Source organism: Tympanuchus pallidicinctus, unplaced genomic scaffold (assembly GCF_026119805.1).
Source record: "Tympanuchus pallidicinctus isolate F22 unplaced genomic scaffold, pur_lepc_1.0 scaffold1, whole genome shotgun sequence".
NCBI classification, from domain to species: Eukaryota; Metazoa; Chordata; class Aves; order Galliformes; family Phasianidae; genus Tympanuchus; species Tympanuchus pallidicinctus.
This window is the reverse complement of record NW_026294618.1, coordinates 101,192,762-101,215,186: the sequence shown is the minus strand read 5'-3', so window position 1 is coordinate 101,215,186 and position 22,425 is coordinate 101,192,762. Positions and strand designations below refer to the sequence as shown.

Here is a 22,425-nt window from a genome sequence, read left to right as displayed (position 1 = left end):
TTAAAGTTGTCAGCAGTTTTCCATTGCCTTACAACGTGTGACAAGCGAGAAGCTGAAGACAGGAGCCTGCTGCCCTTTAGAGTTCCCTGAGCAGGAGGGCAAAGACTAATCAGGACAGGTACAAGGCTCCTGAAGAAGCAATCCAAGAATCCTTGCAACTCTCAGACGCTTAATCCTGGAGGCTGCCATTTGGAACTCTGCTCCAGAGCCTGCAAAACACATTGTACACAACAGAGGCCTGTCAGCGTTCACTGGGGAGTGAAAAAACATCTCGCAGGCAGCTGTGGTGACGTGGTTGAATGAGCTGGGCTGCTGGGGCAGCCAAATTCTTCTCAGTCGCACCAGCCAGAACAAACAGCACTTCATGCCAGCAGAGGGGCAGGCGTGGTGCGTGCAGGGTGTGAACTTCCACCGACGCACTTCCGTGGCCATCAGCGCACGGTGACACGTCCACCTGCCTCTTTGCTCCTTAATACCAAGGGAATGACCGCCATTAATTAACCGGAGCCTCGAGCGGCCCTGCACTGTGATACCTTCCGAACGTTAGACCCGCGTTAGCGTTTGATCAGGACGTTTATCAGGACGCCCTGTATTTTGTAGGCTATCCCGAGTTCAGCAGCGGCTGAACGTTAAACGCGGTTTGCGAGAGCAGCGTCCGAACCGAGGCCGGCGGCTCGGGGCCGTCCCCGCTGCCGGGGGGGGCCGTTCCTGCGCCACGCGGGGCCAAGAACGTTTCTTTAATCGCCAATCCGACTCTCCCCGACGCGGCTTTGGCGACCCGCTGCGGAATCAGCGTCCAAAATGCAAGTCTGACCGCACGCCGAGCCGCGGGGCCGCGGGGCATCGCGCCCGAGCCCGGCACGGCGCCGCGGGGCCCCCGAACGGCAGCGCGGCCACGGCGCCGGCCGCAGGGACACCCCGGGGCCATCCCCGGCCGGGGGCGGCCCCTTCCGCCGTCTGCGGCTCCTCCTCCGGGCGGCGGGGAGGGAGAGGCGGCGCCCGGGCTCCTCCCGCCGCCGTACCGCCGCGCCTCCGTGCCGCCGCCCGGGCCGCTTCCTGCGCCGGGGAGCGACGTGTCGGCGCGGCGGCGCGCAGTAGGCCGCAGGTAGGCAGCGGGGAGCCCCGGCCGGCCGCCCGGCGCCGGGCCGCCCACACGGCCGCCTCCCGAGGCGAGGGGGGGGTCCGGCGGCCGCTCTCGGCAGCGGCCGGGAAAGTTGAACGCCCCCCCGGAGCCCTTTGTCTGGGCGGCCCCGGACCCGGCTGGGCGGGCGGGCGCTGGCGGAGCGCGGGGCCTGGCCGGGGGGGTGCGGGGGAAACCGCGCGGATCCCTTCCTCCCTAAATATCTATTTCGTATTTCCATGGCAACCGCGGAGCGGGAACGGGGCGGTCGTGGGGGGGTTTGCCCCGCGGGGACGTGCCGGGCTCTAACGGGGGCTTCTCCCCTCAGGTCCTCGGCTGCCTCGCAGCCACGGCGGCGGGCGGTTCTCGTATGATGCAACCGGCAGAGATATGACGACGGCCTCCTTCAGGTGCTCCGGGAGTGTTTTCACCGAGGTGCGGGCGGTGCGGTGGGTCTGCTCGGGAATGGCCGCCCCCATGTGCAGCCTGGGGGACGGCACGGGGAGCGCCGTTCTCGTTCGCCTCTTCCCAAACACCTCTCCGAACCGGGATCTCGGTCGCTTGCCCCACTGTTGTTGCGCTGAGGGATGTGATGCGGCAGCGGGGCTCTGTAGGTCGGGTGGATGCTCGGACCTGGCGATCCTGAAGGTCTTTTCCAACCTGAATGGCTCTGTGGTTCTGTGATAGAATTGTGGAGAAATAAAGGTTCTTCCCTTTCCCACCTTGGCAGATGCAAGTCTTGTTGAGAGGGACACAGTTTGATGTGTCTGTCAAACATTGACCACCTGTACTCTCAACCAAACATTAACTTTCTCTGTGACATCCAGTTCTGACCTTACCGTTTCGTTGATTTTCCTCATCCTTTTTCCTTATATTCTATAAACACTTTGGATTTCTGTTCTAGAACACTGAGTAGTCTCAAACTTGTAAAGTGCAGCAAAATATCTGTCTGAGAGATTTGCATGTGTGCTTTTGAGAGTCTTAAGATGCAGGTGGTGTGATGACTTCATTCTCTGAGGGAGTCCTCCACGAGAAGGTGACCTATGAAATGAGGATCCTAAAGTGTAACCACGATTGCCCTGTGCATCCACAGCTGCTTTGTATCCCTATGAAGCCGCGTTCTTACTAAACACTCTGACTGCAGTACGTTAATTGTTGTAGTGGCTGCAGTAATTCTCCAGTCTGAGAGCCTGTGTGACAGTTTCACAAACTGTAGCATATACAAAAGCTATAGTTGCTCCATTGAAATCCTTTGGAAGTAAGACAGTGCTTCTTTTGGGTAGGAAAACAATGCCAAAGATGAAGTAATAGACAGGAGGTCTGCAGCTCTCTAAGCAAAAGCCACTGTGCGTTGTGTGGGCAGCCTCTCCAGTGAGGCCTGCAGTCTGTGTGCTGGGAGGGAGATCGGCCTTTCCCATCCTGTTCCCCAGTAATATCTGGGAACATCTCTCCTGGGTGTCCTTAGGTCTTCAGCAACCAATTTCTCTGTAGTAGAAGTTTGGTGTGTATACAGAGAAATTTTGTCTTGCTGTTGGCAGCATGAACTTCATGGGAAGAGAAAGGGATGTGTGTTGAACAGAAACATTTCCTTGAGAAGTCTCAGAGGAGTCAGAGAGGGTAGATTGAGAACCCAGCCTGCAGACTTTCTCCCTGTCAGTTTGCGTGGGAAGAAGTTGGGAAATGGAGCTGTGTAGGTATCATTTCTTTTGGGGCAGCAACTTGGTGTGAAAGCCACTTCTGCTTTCCCTTCTCACACTCTGGGGAAATGAGGAACTGTGTGTCTCTTCAGGAGAAGAGTGAAGGGCAACAAATGCCCTATGCTCCAGGGCTTGCATTCTTCCCTGTTGGGAGGCTCAGTTTTGCTTTTGATTTCTGTATCTTTTTTTCTTTTTTTTTTTTTTTTTTTTTTTTAGCTCATTTTTACAGTTTTTATTATTGTTATTTTATTTAAGCTTCATTTTGTTAATTCCTCCTGCTGTTGTTTTTTGAATAAAGCATAGAGAAAGGATGAGCATGTATGGATGTTTTGCTTATATCTTTAAATCTTTCTGGAGCTATGTATGATTATGTCTGAGCAAATACGACGCATTGTAGATTCTGTGTCTTCAGCTCTTTGCATCAGTCTTACCTAGGTGTTAGGTTTTAAAACAATCTGAAGATTCTCTTCAAAAGGAGAAGAATCATTAATGTATTTTCCTCTTACTCAAAAATGTCAAACTCATTTTCTGACCAGATGTTCCAAAATGCTCATCTTTGGATAAAGAAAATGCTAGGGTATTTCAGCTTTGAGGCTGAAATAGAGCACAGAAAGAAGCACAGACTCATCCCTCAATTCACAGCCTAAGTGGCCAAGAAATGGTTGTTGGAGTAGCTTATCAGGTGCTTTGCAGTGTTGTAGGAAGTGTCCATTGATATTACACAATTCCTGTGAACAGGGAAGTAAGTCTTTGCTTTCAATTTTAGGAATTCCAATTGTAGCATTCCCAGACTTTTTTATCGCTACGGAAATATTTACTTGTCCTGTAGGGGGACGCTCTGAGGAATGAAAAGGAAACGGTGAGATGATCCTTTTGGTTTTGATCTGTCGGGCCCCTCTTAACGCTTATGAGAACTATAAACAAACACGGTGGCACTTCCTGATGCTCCCCAAGGCAAAACTTCAGTGGTCGTGTTTGCCGCACACTTGCCCTGCAGAATGGCTTCCTGCCTCCCGCAGGCCGGCTGGCATCCTGTATCAAGCTTGCTTAATAAGGCTTACTACAAAGTATGATGCCTGCTTTTGGATAATCCTTGTTCGCAGCTGTTTTGCATAGCACCAGGATTGTTAAATATTCTTGATTGGCTATTGCGTAGCTGCTTGAGGTTGTTTAGGGCTTTGATATGGCTTTGCAAAGATGTCATTCTCCTGAAAAATCAGATTGCTAGAACATTAGTTTCAGGTTAATGAATTGGACATAACTCTGCTGCAGATAGCAAGGGGAAAGCCTGTGCTGGGAAACTTGCTGCTGACACAAATCACCACGATTTTCTGTCAGACTCCTTTTGGGAAGTCAGAACCTTAGCGTTACCATTTTTGCTTGGTGCATTTCTGCCTCTCCTCAAAATGTCACCACTCCACAGCCTCTGCCTTTGAGAGGCTTCTAGCTGGAGTGCCTGCTGGGGCTCCTTGATCTGCGTTCAGCTGTACGTACCTCTGCGGAGCTGGATGAGATGCTTTTCTCTCACCATTTTGCAGGAGGCGATGCGCACTGTAATGCTGATGCCTGAAAAGAAGAGTACAAAGGGATTTTGCTCCCTTCTTTTGTGATAGGGTGGGCAAATAGCCACGAGACCTTCTCTTGTCTGATACACATTTTTTTTACTGCTTTCTTAATTTTTTTTTCTGCATGATTCTGCTGCTCCTGGCATTGAAGAACTTGATGCATACTGACCTAAATAGCTGTAGGAAAGTCTGTTCCTCCAGTGCAGAAGCTGCCTTCTGACTTCAAATTAGTTTTCTTCCTTGGGAAACTAGGTTTCCGGATGAGAAGAAATGCATTTGGTGCATTGGATATAGCACAGATGTTCCATTTAATTTGTTTCATTTAGTACCTGGAGAACTGTGAAATAACAGCTTCAGAGATGGTTTGTCTATAGGGAGATACCTCTCTTTCTTTCAAACTTTTAACAAAATGTGTACACTTGTGTATTATTCTGAATAATTAGTGAGTACGTGCACTCAAACAACCATAGACTACTCAGTGACAGGGGCTTTGGGGGATAATGTTTATCAGTGATTTCAGCTGAGAGGGCAAAAGAAACCTGTACAAAGTATGTATGAAATACAGGTGCTGTTTTGCCCTGGCCTTGTAGTCCACCCGCAGTGCTTTCCTAAAGTCAGGTTCCTTTTTTCTTGCCTGTTTCCCCACGTGAGGGAAGCCCTATGAGATGGCAGAGCGAGTGAGTGCTCTTGCTGTTATACGGTCCTGGTACAGGGGATGCTGAGAAGGTAACATGGTGAGGTTCAGCACAGCCCAAGGAGGTGCAGAACATGCTGGATTGTGACAGTATATCTGGGTATGAGTGGAGCTGACAGCTGATACATGGTTTCCTTGTCAAGCTCCTGTTGTTCCCGTGAAGCTAATCTGGGTGGTCACCACTTGTGCAGGGAAGGTGTTCCTTCAGTCTAGGAGGATGAGATTAGGGATACTATTAGAAGATGTGTGGAATGTGCCGAGGTACACTCGTGTGTCTGACTAGAAATACGTGCCTATTTATTGGGCATTCAGGAAGGCTGGGCTGACACAGGCTCCTCTCCAAGTTGTACAAGGAAGAGAGCTGTTAAAAGGACCACCAAACGGGATTGATTTGGCATGGGTACAAGTCACAGCTCTCCTCTGACTCCCACCTTACCACCTCCCTGACAATCTACTGCTTGCTCTGAAAGCCTAGGATGTAGATAAGTATTCAGAAAGCACTTGAGTTAGTAGAACAGCTCGCACTGCCTTACCCTTATTCTCTGGAACTGCTTAAACCTTTTAGCTGAAAGCTAACTCTCAGCTCCTTCACTGGAAGAGATGTCTGTCTTGAGGTACATGGGCAAGCGTGGAAATCTCAGTCCAAGGAATTAGCTGGTTGAAAGATATAGCTTGCATTAATCTAGGCTGCTACACACTGTCTTACAAAGGTGGTTTGTACTTAACTCCTGTGATGGCTTTCTTGTTACAAGGTTAAATCCTGCTGATTTAATAAAAGGCTGTATAATAATGGAGTGGAAAACCTACACTTCTGGGGACAGTGTAAATACACTGACTGGACCAATAAGAAACACACTGCTGGGTCCCAGAAACAGTCCCTGCTGGTTTCTTCCCTTTCAGTTATATTTCAGGTATCCTTTTCCTTAGGCAGCATCTCCAGTATTTATGACTTCTGGAAAGGAAATGTTTTGCTTTAACATGAACTGTGAGCAGCTTCTGATGGTTTTCTACTCCAAAAGGCATTAGTGAGCCAGAGCAGCACCTGAAAATGTTTTGATTCCACTCTATAGTTGCCAGACAAAGCGATGGAAGGCAGCAGCAGCTGTAATGTGGCATTCATTCCCAATGAGAAACTTCTCAGCTCACCTTTGGGAGCAGAGCATATTGATCAGAGGTACCTGGTGGTGTTATATGAGTGTCTCTCATCTTGAGTGATGTGGAATACTTAAAGGAGAACTTGCTCAGTGTTGTGTGGTTAGCTTGAAGCCCTGGGTGCTTAGTGTCTCCTCTCAGTTGTTATGTTTTCGTGACCAAAACAGGGTTTGGAGATCAGGTTCTCTGAACTGGGGAGGTATCTGGAGTTAGTAAGCTCTCAGGTGCGCTGTGTAGCACCAGCTGATCAAAACTGCCAGCTAAAGTTGAAGCTGCTGTTAATAGCATTTGGGAGGTAGTGTGTAGATAAAGGAGAAATTACTACTTCCTTCCCTTCCTTGTAGAAATTGTGCTGGTTTCATACGTTCTAATTTATGTTGTTAGTGTACATTGTGGCTTTACAAACTCGAATGTGCTCATGTGAAGATTCCTAGCAGAAACAGTCAACCCAAAAAAAGCAGTTACCTTAAGTAGCAAATAGAAAATTGCTCAATAGTAGTAATGGAATGCTGCCAGAAAATGAGGAGACCTGAGAACAAAGCTAACCATGGATAGGTGAGGTGTAGTTTGTGCCTCTTGTCATGTAGTGTGTGTACTGGATGCTTCAAATCTTACCGTATCAGAAACAGCATGAGTAGCCCTTAGAATATGGAGAGGCAGTTTCTGAGGAACTTCATGCAAATATTAATGGTTCTATAAAAAATAATCCAACCAACAGGTGCACAGGAGCTACAGCCGTTCTGTGCAATTATTTCTGAGTAACACTCAGAAGTCGTGTTGTTTGTTGTGCTCTTCTAAGTGCTGAGAGCTTTGTGGTGAAACTGAACTCACAGAGGAGTCATCACAGCACTTCTCAGAGTTGATGTGATTAAGGTACTGCTGACTGCTCAGGTCTCTTGCTTTGCTGACTGCACAACAGCCAAGCATTGGTCATATATCATCTGATGTTTATTCCACACTTCACGGCTGTGTTCAGGCAGTAAGGATAGGTAGCAGGTGTAATTTCATGTCATCCTTTAAGGGAGTTAATGCAGTGAGCACAGAATAGCTTTAATATCTTGCAGGAGCGTAGCAAATGTAGCTCTAATCCTGTGAGTATTTCCATTGTTACACCAGGACCTGATCCCCTCGGTTTTTTGGTTATGTTAGTTTAATGTGTGTTGCTAGACAAAACGTGAGTAAATTATGGTGATTACTGGAGAGAACAGAGTTAATCTAGCACAGTTCTAATCATATGCCACTTAAAAACTGGGGTCATTGTTACCCAGACACACATTCCTATTGCTGCACCTATGCTGTTCTAAGCAGGAGGCTCAGAGGGCTCCCACTGCATAATTCCTGCTCACAGCTTTATGAGGTAGCTCTAGTTAGCTGCAGTGCACCTGCATGGGAAGGGTTCAGGTCTGCAGCAGTTTAGTTCTGTGTTAATGTTGAACATCACTGTTTCCTGTTCCTTTAAATCAGCAGATTTGTCTTTCACCACGTTGTTTAAAATGCTCATTCAGATGGCTGGTTATAAATCCATTTGTCTGTGAAGTCTTTAGCTGGATAGCACGAAGAAAGATGTGCGAGTGAGCAAGTGAAACGGTGTTTTTCATTGGTCTGACGGTTAAGGGGTTGGGGTGTGGGGCTGGGTGTGTGCCTTCACCTGGACTTCTTAGGTTTCCCTTTGTAATTTGGTTTTAATGCTGGTAACTGTGTCCAGTTGTCTTCTCTCCCTCTCTTCGAAGCAATGCCTCCTACTGTAAGGACTGCAGTTTGAGGGATGCCTGGCTTTGGCAGTACAGATCAGTTTATTTCTGTGCAAACGCGGCTGTTCAGAAGGTTAATTATCCATAAAGCCCTGACTTATGAGTCTACCAGAATAGCTGCTAACTATGAATAATTTAGTGCAGCATCGTATTGCTAGCCACTTAAGAAGGCTTCTCTGTCTGTGAATCTTTGTATCTTGTTGAAAGCCACTCAATAGTATGAAGGTTACTGCTTGCATTGACATTTCATTGTTCTCTTTTCGCTCTGTTTTAAGAGTTTGACAGTATGTAAAGGCAATGGAATGTTTTAGGGTGATGAGCAATAAAAATGCCTGTACCAAAGTAGTTTGTGTCTGAAAACTTGGAAGTACTGAACTTGTCTTCAGTGTTACGTTGACCTTTGTGTGTACTTTAAATCTTGCCCTAGCATAATGCAGTTAGCGTTGTGGCCGAGGCATTTTATGTGCTTCAGACAAGTCACATCTTAGGATATTATTTGGAGCAATGCTTTGTTACAGAGAAAGGATAGAAACTTAACTGAAGACTCGAGAGCAAGAGTGAAGGTTTTCAGTGCTTCCTACAAACGGCTTTAGCTTCTCATGTGTCTGGCTAGGGCAGACCTTGAGTCGTGTTACAGAGGCTCTTCTGGGGAGAAAATCTGCCAGTGCAGGACTTTGAAGCAGCTCTGATGTAGTGCTTGGCAACCCTCCCTACAGGGGAGCTGGAACTTGATTCTTGAGGTCCCTTCAACCTAAGCCGTTCCATTAGAGAGCTTCACAAACAAATAATATGGGTTGAGAGTGTCAAGGGAAGAGCATAAGAACACCCGCCCTCTAACAGAAGTAGTAACAGAGTTCTCTTTGGGATGCTTTGGGGAGAGAGACTGATGTTGTCTAATGAAGGTGTGGCAGATTACTACACCCACACTTCCCTTTGTGCTCCCATTCTCTATCTCAATTAGTAAATTCAGTACTGACTACATAGGAGACAACCACCACTCCCCTGAAGAGGAGGAGGTAGGGTTCCTGCTCCTCTGCACACTTATGGAAAGGGTTCTGCTGAGCTGTTTTCACCTCTTCAGCAGTCACTTATGGCACACAGAAGCATGTTTACCATGTTGGCAGCAGAAGGGAGTAAGGCACATGTCTATCAGGCATTCAAGGCCAGGCTGGATGTGGCTTTGGGCAGCCTGGTCTGGTGGTTGGTGACCCTGCACATAGCAGAGGATTCAAACTAGATGATCATTGTGGTCCTTTTCAGCTCAGGCCATTCTATGATTCTATCTGCTATAAGTGCAGATGGCCGGATGCCTGACCAGCATTCCTGCTGCAGTGCTTGTTGCTTTGTGCTCCTGCTCCTTGGGTGCTCTCCTAGTGCTGTGTATCTTAGCTCAGCCTTAGAATTGTTTTGCAGGATGCTTCCAGCCTAGTTTAGAAAGAGGAAATTATTTTTTTTTCCAAAAGTGTTTGCTGCAGTATAAGTGATGCTGTTAGAAGTTGGTAGTTAAATGCCAAGATCTTGCAAGATGTGTTTATTTCCCTTGAGAGGGGAGGTTTCGGATCAGTGCCTCTGAGCTGTGCGTGATGGGGAGGTTTTGGTGAGCTCGCACACCTGCAGTAGTTCTGCATTTGGCTACTGAGTCAGCGTGGAGCAGCTGCAGGATGACGGGTGCAGGCAGCAGCTCCGTGCCCACATACAAGGCTGGGCTGTTTACTCAAGCTCCCTGCTATCTCCCAGGGAGATGTACCCTGAGAGTGTGTGCTGGAACTGCAGTAGTTCTGGCGACAGGAAGGCCGAAGTGCCTGAAAGATTTCTGCTACTGTTGCTGTTAACATTTATTGTGTCTGCATTTATTGAACTAACCTTCATTCCTGAGGACAGGGGAGGAAACGGGCTGTGAAGTTGCATTCTGCCTTCTGGTTTTGTCTTTAAAATGTTTTTTTAAGTAACTTCATTGAAGCCTGGATGTTTATTGTTTCTCATTTAGCTTTTATCAAGTGGTGATTTTATGCAATGGCATCAAGCCACAGTTCTTCACCAGTGCCTCAGCCAAACAGCAGCGATGCTTTCTTTAAAAAGGAAAAGGATGTTGCAAAACGCTTCCAGCCCGTGCAGTCACTGCCTGATGTGTGTCCCAAGGAGCCTACAGGTAACGTTGGTGGGCAAAGACGGTGAAAATGCAATTAAATTTGTGAACTCAGAAATCCCCTTTCAATTCTTCAGTCAAATATTGCTGTATTCTGGGTGTAGCGTAATAAGCTCTGGTCTTATTTCAAAGTATGCCATCATTCTGCTTTATACCACCTGGCTCCCTTTGGAGCAATGGCAGAGCCTTCCCACTTGCAGCTTCTAATTAGATCTCCACACGATATGTAGGATCTTTTGAGGGTGATCATACACTGTACCACATGCCAAAAGAAGGTATATTCTGTGGGAGCCTGTAGCAGACCTACCCAGCATGCTTGCAGCCCAGCTGCTTTACTTCTTGGGAACACACAGAGCCCTCTTGCAGTGGGAAGCAAAAGACAAACCTGTCTGTACCTCTGTAATAAGTCCCTAGCAGTGTCATAACACCAACCAAAGTTATAGCTGCTGTGTTATACCAAGCTAGGATGAGATCTTAAGAATTGCAGAATATAATTCAAATGGACTTTGACTATTTCTGATCAAGTAATCAGTTGAGATAGTGGAAAAAATTTTCTAAGTGATTAGATTCCTGTCTGTTTGGTGTAACTTAATGGTGTTGAGCTAAAGATGGTGAGCGTGGGTTTGTTATTGTGTTCAAAACTTGTACTGATTAATCTGATGGAAGAAATGTCTCAGCGCTGGGAGAAATGGAGATGTAACGTGTCTTTTGTGTAGGTAATTCTGATCCATTGTGTAACTGCTAGAACACGGTTTGCTTAAGAACCACATTTTAACAAAAACTATGGCTTTCAGTTTCTCAGCTTAACAAACTGTCTTGTCTTTTGTGCTGCAGGCGATGCCAGTAGTTTATGTGACAGCCCGTCTCTAGTTGCGGATCAGCACAGATGGACTATTTATCATTCCAAAGTCAATCTCCCAGCAGCACTAAATGATCCTAGGTTAGCAAAAAGGGAATCTGATTTCTTTACAAAAACATGGGGAGTGGACTTTGTGGACACTGAAGTCACGCCTTCATTCTACCTCCCACAGATCACCAAGGAACATTTTGCATTATACCAACAGGAGATCGCTCCGGTAAGAACCCAAAGTCAGATGCATGTAGTACTAGAAAGAGATGTGAGAACCTCCTCCTAATTAGAGATTGTCCCTGTTAGTAGTGCATCATACAGTTAGCTGATGATTAATTTGTTCTCCAATGCTTGTTGACTTTCCGTCAGGTGTTTCTTGTTTTATCTCATTATTCTTAGAGTGAGAAATGTCTGAATTCTCTCTAGACAATGCCATGTTTTTTCTTTTGTATTTCTGAATGCTGTACTCTGTGCCAGGGCTTACAGTTATGTCAGTTCTTTCTGATTATTAATCCTTTTTCTGTAGGGATTCTTTCGTTGTGTGAGCTTTACAGCTCAACATTTTCAGACCTTTGAATCAAATCTGGAGCATAACTACGTGCTGCAAGAATTATTTTTTTTTTTTTTAAGAATCTCCAATGTAAAAATTCATACATGAACCTGTTAAACTATTATCTTGATGATTTCTTTTGTAACAGGAAATTTTAAGCTACATCTAAGGATGCCAGGGCCAGTAGGAGACTTCTAAAAACTCTTTAAAATACAGGTGTCAGTAAGTATGTAGTAACATTCTTTTTCTTTTTTTCTTTCCTGAGCTGAAAGAACACACAGAAGTCTCCCACTGTTTTCTGCTTCCTTGGTTTGTAGCTTTTTCTTAATTTTCTGCTGTTAGAGGATGAGTTACAGGAGGTGTTAGCTGTGTAAATAGTAGTTGCAGTATGCGAAAGAGAATTGTCTTTAGTGCCATTTGTTCACACATTCAACACCTAAAATACTTAAGAGCTCATCTGTTAAAATTAACTTGTAATGAAAGCAGTGACTGCAAAGCAAAGAAGGTTTTGGGAAGAGGGAACTGAAGCACGACGTGGCTTCTAGCAGAGGTCCAGCTAACACTGGTGGTCTTCAAAAGTGCAATTTCTAATTGCTGTGGTCACCAGTGTTGATTGTACCTGTAGATAAAATTTGAAGCTCAGCATGACAAACCAAGATATTTGGCTTCAGCTGGGTGAACTAGCAATGAAAAAGCATTTTTTGTGTGTTAGTGTGATGTCTGGATCAGACAGCAGATGAGTGTTGTCATTACATTGATCTATTGTTTTATCTCCTTACATAGAGAGGCTGTTGTGGCTTTTCAGTAATTTCTGTGTTCGTTTTCTCTTGACCTGTAAAGATACTGAAGAAACAACATATCACAGGTTGAACTTTTCGGTCCTTTCACCTGACAAACATCATCTGAGTTTTTAAGAGGGAAAGAAATATTACTGCACAACTTTCAGAATTATTTAGCAGAATGCACTGTGTTTCTCTGAAAATGTTCTGTTTCAGAGAAAAAGTATTTTTTTTAACTTCTTAGAGTAATTCTTTTAATGTATTTTCTGTTTTACAGAGAGAGAAAGTTCACGAAAGATGCAAGAATATTTGTCCTTCTAAAGATACCTTCGACAGGACTCTATTACACACCTATGGTACAGTCAGAGCCCTCTTTTAATCATTAAAAAGTCATTTATTTCATGAATTCTGTAACACACTGATTATTTCCTTCACTTGCTCATAGGCTTCATGTGCAAAAATAGCTGCTGGTGATTGCTTTGTAGCAATAATTGAAAACCCAGCCATAATTGACCAGGCTCATTCATGATGGCTGCTGATATTTGATAGGTCAAAATGCTTGTGAGACCTGCTCATAATTTCTTTCTTGGCAGGTCATTAGTCCTTGGCAGTATTTTTGACTTTCTTTTGTTTAAGATAAGCTGAAACCATTGCATCAAATTTCTTTGCAAAGAAGAGCAGCAGCAACGGGCCAGCCCAGCTTATCTGCCTTGAGGATCCCAGAATGGCTGAGATGGGAAGTCATGCCTGAGGATGCTCTGGTCCAAACCCCCTGCTCAAGCAGGGTCACCGAAGGCAGCTGCCTTGTATTCTGTCCAGTTTGGTTTTAATTATCTCCACAGATGGAGGCTATGTAACCACGCTGGGCAGTCTTTTTCAGTGTTTGGCCACCCTCAGAGTAAAAGATGAAATGTTTCATGTTTCAGTTTGTACTTTTTGCCTCTTGTCCTATCACTGGGCTTATGAAGAGTCTGACTTCTTTACAGCTGTCCATCAGATACTTATAAACATTACTAAGAGCTTTTCCAGGCTAAGCAGTTTGAGCTCTCTGAGCCTCTCCTCATGCAGAATACACCCTGCTCCCTCTTCCAACTTTGTGCAGTGGGTTCAATGACAGGCCAGTGTGTTCATATCTTCTACTGGGCAGTGCAGAACTGGCCATGGTGTTCCAGATGTTGTCTCACCATGCTGCTTAGAGGGAGGATTGCTTTCCCTCAGCCTGCAGGCAGTGTTCTTCCTAATGGAACCCAGGATGCTTGGCCACAAGGGTGCACTGCTGGCTCACGGTCAGTTTGTTGGCCACCAGGACCTGAAGGGCCTTCTCTGCAGAGGTGTTTCTCAGATCACTTTTAGCAAAGTGCTTTTTGGTGTCTGCAGTTGTAGTAAAGTGGAATTTCTGAACTTTTCAGAAATAGTTCAGCTAATAAAAAACTGGCCAAAGGAAGAAGAGAAACAAAGGGAAAAAAAAATGTAACCTGTAGCAAGTTTGTAACGTTTAATTTCTTTTGAACTGTTTTCTCAAAAATGTTAACATAAGGTTCATCTGTCAATCGCTGTTCGATCAGGCTCATTCTGTATAAATGATCCATGGGTCATGCAGCAAAAAGCAAAAAACGTTTACTCTTCATTAAGTTGTTCTTCCAGTCAGTTTTCTTCCTCCTTTTCCATGCATAAAGATACCCTTATGTAGAGTTTCTCTGGGCTCGTTCTTTTGAAGCAGTTGTCCCTGACTGAGTCTGTTTGTGGCACATACCGTAAAATAGAATTTCCTTCTTCAGGCTTAGCTTAATTCATTTTGAAAGAGTTTTTTGTTTTGAGAAAGAAAATGACTCTGTCACCAAAGTAACTGGGAGCTCCTGGTTTGTGTAGAGGGGCAATTCCTCACTGAAGCATCATTAGGTAATCTGAAGCTCTGATGTTGTAGTTTCTTTTTTTGGCATTGCCTGTTTTCCCCTAACTCCAGCCCACAAGACCAGGCCTTTTAGTTCTGTAAGAGTTGGTCTGTATTTCAATATCTGTAAGGTGACAAAGAGGTGAGGGAAATGTGGGGGATAATGCTGATGTGGTGTTTGCCACACTTCTCAAAGACAGATGGACACTATTGCTTTGAAATTCTTCACTTTACACTGCAATATACTCGTTCTCCCAGCTCAACTAGCTCATCCCATGCAAGGTTCAGTGGAGCTTACCTCAGAGAGAAGGCTGCTTCTGTGCTATGTGCTCGGTGTGCTTGAGATTAGTCCTGAGTTCTCATTCATCCTTCTGGCCAGCTGTTATGCATCCACACTCCTAGTGCTGTGCACAAATCATTCTATGAGCAGCTTTGATTTGGATCACCAAAATTGGGGTAATGTTAGATGGGCTTTTACTGGCTCTTTGCAGCTGATTGAACGCTGCATGGTGGAATGTGAGGTCCAAAGTAGACTGCTTTGTACTACTAATGTTTTCACTGCCAAAGCAGCCAAGTAGGAACACTTTTGAACACTCTAACCACGAGACCTAAACTGCAAAGCACAGCAGGATGCTTGAAAGAGTCACAATAATTCAGGTTAGAAGGGGCACTGGTGCAAATGCTGTCTTAATGCAACGTCAGCTGTGTGGGCAGACCAGGCTGCTCAGGGCTTTACTCAATCAGGCCTTTAAAAATCTTCAAGGATGGAGAGTGTGCAGTGCCTCTGGACAGCCTGTTTGACTGTCCTGGTGAAAAATGTTTTCACATTCAGCCAGAGCCTCTAGTGTTTCAATTTCTGGCCCTGTCACCTGTCTACTCACTGTGAGGAGTGTGGCATTTTTGTTCTGAAAAATTCCTTGTAGTATTTAATAGCATTCAAGGAATTGTTTTCATTTCTTTGCTCATGAGTGACTACTTGTGTTTTGCTTAATTTTAGATAAATCCAGGACAGATCTGGAACAAGTACCTAAGGTATGGTTTTTCTGAACTCTAAGCTTTTATAAGGATTTCTCATAGAGTCTTGAATACATGAATGTACTCTCTTGTACGTGGAAGACTTGTCCAAATTAATTGAAGTGAGAGGATCTCTAGAACTTAAAATTTACCAAAATTAAGAACAGTCTGTTTGTTTTGCTTATTGTCTTTGTTTTGTTTCCTTGATCTTAATCCTGAAATAGATTCCCATGATTTTAGGATACACATGCCATTTTAAAAAATCTTTTAATAGTTAAAACTTTAGAGCTAGGCAAAATTAGCCATCCTGTGTTTCAGGAGGAAAGGGAAACCGAAGGGCTTGGCAGAAGTTTGGGTACTACGTAGTATGTATAAATTAGCAGTTGATTTCACTCCTCTAGTCCTCAAGTAAAGCACCTCTGTGATTATGAATGATTATGCTGATTATGAATGCAGCTGAGCAGCAATCACTGCATTTGAAGTCCCATAAGCAAAAATGTTCGAGTATAGTGGGATGCTATAGCCTGTGTTGAATCTATTAAAATTACACTTCATAAACAGAGAAAGGGATAGTGCTGTCCAGCTGGGTGCCCCAGCTCTGTGGTAGTTTTTTAAGTGAAAATAACACGACCAAGCCTTTCAGAGACCAGTACATTTGTTGTACTGTGCTAAAGGAGATGGGCTTCATGCTCTGTTCCTTCCCAAGCAGCACTTGGTGCACGTGGGCAGCTGGCTGCATCTTTGGTCTGCTGGAAACTAAGGCTCCATGAATGAATATATCAGCAGTAAGATGCCTCTGCTATGTAGGAATATTTGCACTGCTCCTTTAGGGATGCATGTGCAGTTTAGTGTTACCTATGCTTTCATGCTCAGGATATTTGATCATCTTGGGTGCTTGATAACACAGGTCGTTTTGGAGCTTCCTTCGGATTCTAGGAAGATGATGCTTTGTCAGATCGTGCAAGCTTTTAAAGTATGAAGTAAATCAGTTATAAGGTCTAGAACTAATTTGTCTGAGTTGATAAAAGAAAATTTGACTTTTGAAAAATGAACAAATAAGATCACTGTTCGTTTTGTGAACCAGGATGTCTGTTAAACTGGAAAGGAGTACATACGGATAAGAGAGATGCATTTATTTCTTCTATTTCTGTTTCAGATTTTTATGAAACCAGATTTTGCCTTGGAAGATTCCTTAACGTTTAATGCCGTTTTACCATGGTCTCATTTTAGTACTGCTGGTGGAAAAGGAAATCGTGATGCAGCTTCCTCCAAGTTACTTCAAGAAAAGGTAAGGCTCTGATACGATGTGTTGTTATTCTCCCTAGCTGTCACTACAAAGAAACTATTAGCAGTCCAGTCCACTGCTGCTGTCCTGTGCTTGTTGAGATGTTAGTGCATGGACTTTTGTAACTTAAGTTTTATCTCAGAATCATAGAATGGCCTGGGTTGAAAAGGACCTCTAAGGTCGCCTAGTTTCAATCACCTGCTGTGTGTAGGGTCACCAACCAGCAGACCAGGCTGCCCAGAGCCACATCCAGCCTGGCCTTGAATGCCTCCAGGGATGGGGCATCCACAGCCTCCTTGGGCAGCCTGTTCCAGTGCTTCACCACCATCTGTGTGAAAAACTTCCTGCTAATATCTAATGTAAACTTCCCCTGTCTCAGTTTAAAACCATTCCCCCTCATCCTATCACTGTCCGCCCTTGTAAGCAGTCGTTCCCCCTCCTGTTTATATGCTCCCTTCAAATATTGAAATGTTACAGATTATTAGTAAACAATGCAGGAAGTATCTTATTTGGGGAGGGCTCCTTTCCCTTCTAAATAAATGTATCTGTAAAAACTTGGCAAAAAATCTGCATATAGAACATTAATTGGCTCTTTGAGGAAGCGGGTATGCGTTGACAACTTCAGAGACATGGAGCTGTTAAGAAGTAAGAGCAGTTCCATGAGAAGGCAACAGCAGAGGCTTTAGAACACGTGTTAAGGCTACTGCTTTCTTGCATCTCAAGAAAACTTCAAATTGAAGGTCTCTATGTTAAAAGAAATCCAAAATCCAGATCTTTTATACGTCGGGAGTTTTCTCTTACCTTTTGCTATCAAGTCATCTGTACTGATCCATTTTTGCATTTTACAAAGAACTTTGGTATGTTGGAGAGCAGGGAAGCAGAGCTGCTTCACTCAAACATAAGTCCTGTCTTATGCTTTTTTGATGTTAGGTTATGTAGTCAGAGTAGAAAATAAATAGCTATCGGAAATGAACATAATTTTGGGTTCTGCTGTAACTTAGATTTTCCTTCCTGTTTAATTTGCTAAAGCTTCTGGGAGTTAGATTTAAAAAAATGAAAAGTGAAAAATAAATTAAGAAAAAAGAAAAAACAAGAGAGGCGCCTTAGGGAAGAAATAACACAAAATCCTTTGGGAGATGTTTGCAAATCTCGAGGAATTATTCTTCCTGATTTCCCTCCATGTCAGGAGGAACCAGGCAGGCTCTGCTACAAGGTAGCTTGCTCCTTCCTTGCATGTCCACCGTACTGAAAGGTTGCCTCTGGGATTGCTACTTTGTAGTTGCTCGTGGCACTTGCTGTGCAAAGATGAAAAAGCTGTGTCTGGCACAAGCTTGAAACTTGGGTAGTGCCTGTGTGCGGGGCTGGCAGCAGCAGGATGGATGCTCAGCAGCACTTGGAGTGAAGGAGACCCAGAGCCCCTGTTGCTGCAGCAGGGCGGGGATAGGGCTGTAGGTAGCTGTGAGACATGCTTTTTTAGAGATGATAAAAAGTACCTAAATAGCATAAAAAGTCCTTTGCCTTCCAAACCACATGCATGAAACCATATTACATTACTTAGTGGGTCCACGCTTCTTGTTTTTGCTTTTTAAAGGCTCTGAACTGCCTCAAGTTTGCTTGCATCAGTCAGATAGGTAGATAGTTATCCTGCTGCACTAATTTTCACTTTAGATCCCAGTGCTATTTTGCAACAGGTTTTGGAAAAACCTGCTATAAACACGCATAGTTAGGCTCTTACTGCTTATGCACTTGAGCAGTTTCCCTCTGAAAATTTAGTCTGTCTTTAGTCTGTCTCATTCTATTTCTTGGCCTACATCGGGACTGTAAGCTCTTCGAGGCAGGTGTTGTCATTTTTATTCTGTTTGTTCTGCAATACTTGGCATAGTGAAGAGGCCTTGGGCATCTGGCTGCAAAAATCATATATATAAATTATCATAATAAACCTTTCCCTGATCTTTTTGTCACAGTCCATCTCAGCTTCTCCTATGGGCTAGATGTGTCACAGCTGATTGGTGGAGGATGTTTTTGCTTTAAATATATTACAAAAAAGATGAGTTTGCACACTGCATAAATCTCCACTGTTATAAGTATGCGGGATGAAAGTATCTGTGTGACTGACTTTCTTTTTTCCATCTCTGGATAGGCGTTTTGGAATCCAGAATGAGGTTTGAGTGCTTGGCACCTCTTAGAAATCGGATCATTTGAGTATTAGCATTCAGATGAGCATTCTAATACCTCAGTCCTTTAAGATGCATATTCAGCATGAGCCAGAACGCAGAGCTTGTACAGCTCAGATAATCAGGCCAATCCATTGGTCTGGTAGCATAATGAATTTGCACTTGTTCAACATGAAGATTTTGAATCTCAGGTTCCAAACACATAGGCCTGTTTTGTCTCTGGAAATCCCATAGTGCCATGGCACATGAAGTGACTTTAACAGCAGCTCAAACTGGTTGTCAAAAAGCAACTGCAGCCAGAGATCTCCTGAGGATTTTTCTGCAAAGATGATGCTACAACCTATTATCTGACAGAGCCATTCCAAAGTAATTCCATCAAACACAGTCATGCTGCATCTTTATCAACTCAAATGCCTCTCAGTGCATAGCATATTTGCACACGTGTGCTGTTCTTACTTGCACGCTAGTACTGAGAGCCCATCTCAAGGTTAATGGCTGTGTTGTAATGGTGCCAGAGTGCAGACCATGCAGTACAAAAGCGTGGGTATTTTAAAACTATTTGCCTTGTCGTTTTCAAGCAGGGTATGCATCAGGTCAGCCTTCCCAAAGTGATTTTGAGCTCATGTAGAAAGAAGTGAACAAGCCATGTCGGGTGGTTATTTTCTTGCTACTCTGACAGAGGTTTTAATGGAATACTGTAGCATTTTTGATTGCTAGCAAAATTTCCATGATGCAGTAAAACATTTCAGCAGTATGTATGTATAAAATGTATAATTTTGCATGGTGATGAACATGTCGTGCCATAACAGTGCCTTTCCCCTTCCATCCTCTTTCCAGCTGAGCCATTATCTGGACATTGTGGAAGTCAATATTGCTCATCAGATTTCTCTACGCTCTGAAGCATTTTTTCATGCAATGACCTCTCAGCATGAGTTACAGGACTACCTCAGGAAAACCTCCCAGGCTGTAAAATTACTTAGAGAGAAAATCTCCAAAATTGATAAAGTAATGTGTGAAGGCTCTCTTCGAGTTTTAAGACTGTCGCTCACCAGAAATAATTGTATAAAAGCATACAATAAACTGAAGTTAATGGCTACTGTACACCAAACGCAGCCCACAGTACAGTTGCTACTGTCTACTTCTGAGTTTGTTGGAGCTTTGGACTTGATAGCAACAACGCAGGAGGTGTTGCAGCAGGAACTTCAAGGCATTCACAGTTTCCGGTAGGTAACCATCAAGGACTTGACTAAAATGTGAGCAGAGCTTGAATGTGTTCTGTCTTCTGCTGGCTGAAGGGGGAAGATATACATGTTTCTTTATTCTCATAGGACACAGTATAAAATATGACTATAGCATAAGTAGCATGACTAATGCATGTGCTGGATGCATTTTGTTTTGGTACTGAGTACTAAGATGCTTTATACTCCTTTCTTGTCTCCAGGTGGTTTAGGAGCACAGGGATGAGCACCCAAGCAGGGACTGAACCTTCATTTTGCAGGGTTTGTAGCTCACAGCTGAGAGATGGTTTCCAAGCTGTGATCTGCAGTTCTAATGCCACAGCACCCCAGCTCTTACTGCACAGCTGCATTCCTCATCCCTGTGTTGACTGACAGATCCTGACACGTGCTGGTAGGAATGTTCAAGTATCAGGAGCTGAGTGGGTCCTAACCTTCAGCCTGCCCTTGTGCTGGAAGGAGCTTTGCAAGCAAAAGCCAGTGCAATGCTATCAAACCTCATGGCTCAAAAAGTGGTCGGATGACAACTTGTTAGATAGGATGTGTTCAGCAGCGTCTGCTCTTGGGAAAAGCTGTATTTACAGTGGCCAGAGGGTGCTCCCTCTTGCTTCATCCTGCTGAGAAATCCAGTTCTGTGAGTTGCTAAAGCTGGGATGGGAAGAAGCAGTGAAAAGCTGAGGCTTGAACTTCTGTTGCTATAGCTTTTTCACCTGTGTTTGGATACTTAGAGCTCCACATGGGAGGTAGTGCTGCACTGGGCAGGGTCACCTGTGATGTGCAGGAGTAGCAGTACATCAGAATCCTTTTAGTAGATGCAAAGTTAGCGACCACAACTGCTGTGTATGCTGCAAAAGTGTCACATGCAAAGCAACCACTGTGTTGTTGGCAGGAGTATGTTAAATAGGCTCTAAGACTTGTACTGGCGAGCTGGGGAGCTGTCTGCTTAGCTGAGTTACTGTTTAATTTGGTTTTGAGGTCGCATGGTTCCTGCAATCCAGGGTTCTAGTTTTGTAATAAAAACATGGTTATTGCTCCACAACCGTACCATGGATATTCTGTGCTGACGAGCACCTCCTGTAGCAGTCATTCTGGCTGGTTCAGCAAAAGAACCAAATTTTAAGTAGAAGAGAACTCAGGAAAAATAATCTGGCAAAAAAAAACCAAAACAAAACTATTTTTTTAAAGGCTAATGAATCCAGTTGAGTCATGTTTGTACTTACATTGCTGATACTGAGTCTACTTCTGCTAACTTGTAACCTCAATCAAAATTCGTTTTGTTTTGCAATTGAGTAACCTGAGTTATGTGCAGTGTCAGCAGAGAGTATACTTGGTGCTCCAAGACTGTGCTGTTGTTATGAAATCATAGTCGGGTGTGGAGCATATTTGCAGGCTTGTAAAAAGGGATTTCTGTGAACAGTGCCTACTTGGTTGGTTTGGTAGAAGTTAAAATATATATATATATATATATATATTCAGAAAGTAGCGATGTGAGTTGGAAATGTCCCCTTTGCCTTGGCTGGTAGCTATTCAGAAAGGTAAGTAACTTCACTACTCACCCCCACCAAAGATGCAGTGCTGTATCTAACAGCCTCAGTGTGGTTGCTCCCACGTCTTACAGTGGCCTCTGTGTATTGCACAGCTGGAGAAATAACGTGCAATGAAAAGGTGGATGTCTTTAAACTGAGCCATATTGCTAAAGCAGTTCCCTACGATAGGTTGCACAGGTAGGCATCCAGGTAGGTCTTGAGTATTTCCAGAGGAGACTCCACAATTTCTCTGGGCAGCCTGTTCCAGTGCTCCATCACCCTCATCACGAGCAACTTCTTTCACATGTTTGTACGGAACTTCCTATGTTCAAGTTTTAGGTCATTGCTCCTTGTCCTATCTCTGCACACCAGTGAGAAGGGCCTGGCCTCATCCTTTTGCCTCCCTCCTCCCTTTAGTTATGTGTAATCATTAGTCAGATCCCCTCTCAGTCTTCTTTTCCCCAGGCTGAACAGCCTCAGGTGTCTCAGCCTTTCTTCATACAGGAGATGCTCCAGGCCCTGTATCATCTTTGTGGCCCTCTGCTGCACTCCTTCTGGGTGATCCCTGTCTTTTTTGAGCTGGGGAGCTCAGAAGTGGACACTCAGAAGTGGACACAGTATTCCAGATGTGACATTGGGGCAGAGCAGAGGGAGGGAATCACCTCTCTCGCCCTGCTGACCACATTATACCATTGGCCTTCTTGGCCACAAGGGCGCACTGCTGGCTCATGGCCAGCCTGTTGTCCACAAATTTTAGTCCAGCTGTAACTGTGCAACTCTCATTAAGTGTTTCCATACCTCTGAGGTTATGCCATTGGGTTTTAATGGCATTAATCACAGTTAGACATATAATTTACCAAAGAGCATCTTTGTGCTTACCTAAAAGCCAGCAGTAAAGTAACGTCAGTGAGCAATGCAGCTTCAACCTGCCTCTGTAAAGTCAGGAATTCCCTGCATTGTAACTGGGTTTATCTAAAACACTGCAGCTTCTCTTCA

At 44.4% G+C, this 22,425-nt stretch overlaps 1 protein-coding gene across 2 annotated transcripts in view; it reads left to right on the top strand.

Annotated features, from left to right (window-relative positions):
* The first annotated feature begins 993 nt into the window (after positions 1-993).
* VPS54 (VPS54 subunit of GARP complex) overlaps positions 994-22,425 on the top strand; it is a 44,619-nt gene continuing 23,187 nt past the window's right edge. Inside the window, exons 1-8 of one of the 2 annotated variants that reach the window (XM_052699086.1) lie at positions 994-1,105; positions 1,449-1,530; positions 9,967-10,128; positions 10,960-11,201; positions 12,582-12,660; positions 15,193-15,227; positions 16,366-16,497; positions 19,506-19,891. In XM_052699086.1, coding sequence (XP_052555046.1) covers positions 9,993-10,128; positions 10,960-11,201; positions 12,582-12,660; positions 15,193-15,227; positions 16,366-16,497; positions 19,506-19,891 — 1,010 coding nt within the window. In that variant the 5' untranslated portion in view covers positions 994-1,105; positions 1,449-1,530; positions 9,967-9,992. Of the gene's footprint in view, positions 1,106-1,448; positions 1,556-9,966; positions 10,129-10,959; positions 11,202-12,581; positions 12,661-15,192; positions 15,228-16,365; positions 16,498-19,505; positions 19,892-22,425 lie in introns of both variants that reach the window. The other variant, XM_052699077.1, reaches the window with a different exon arrangement.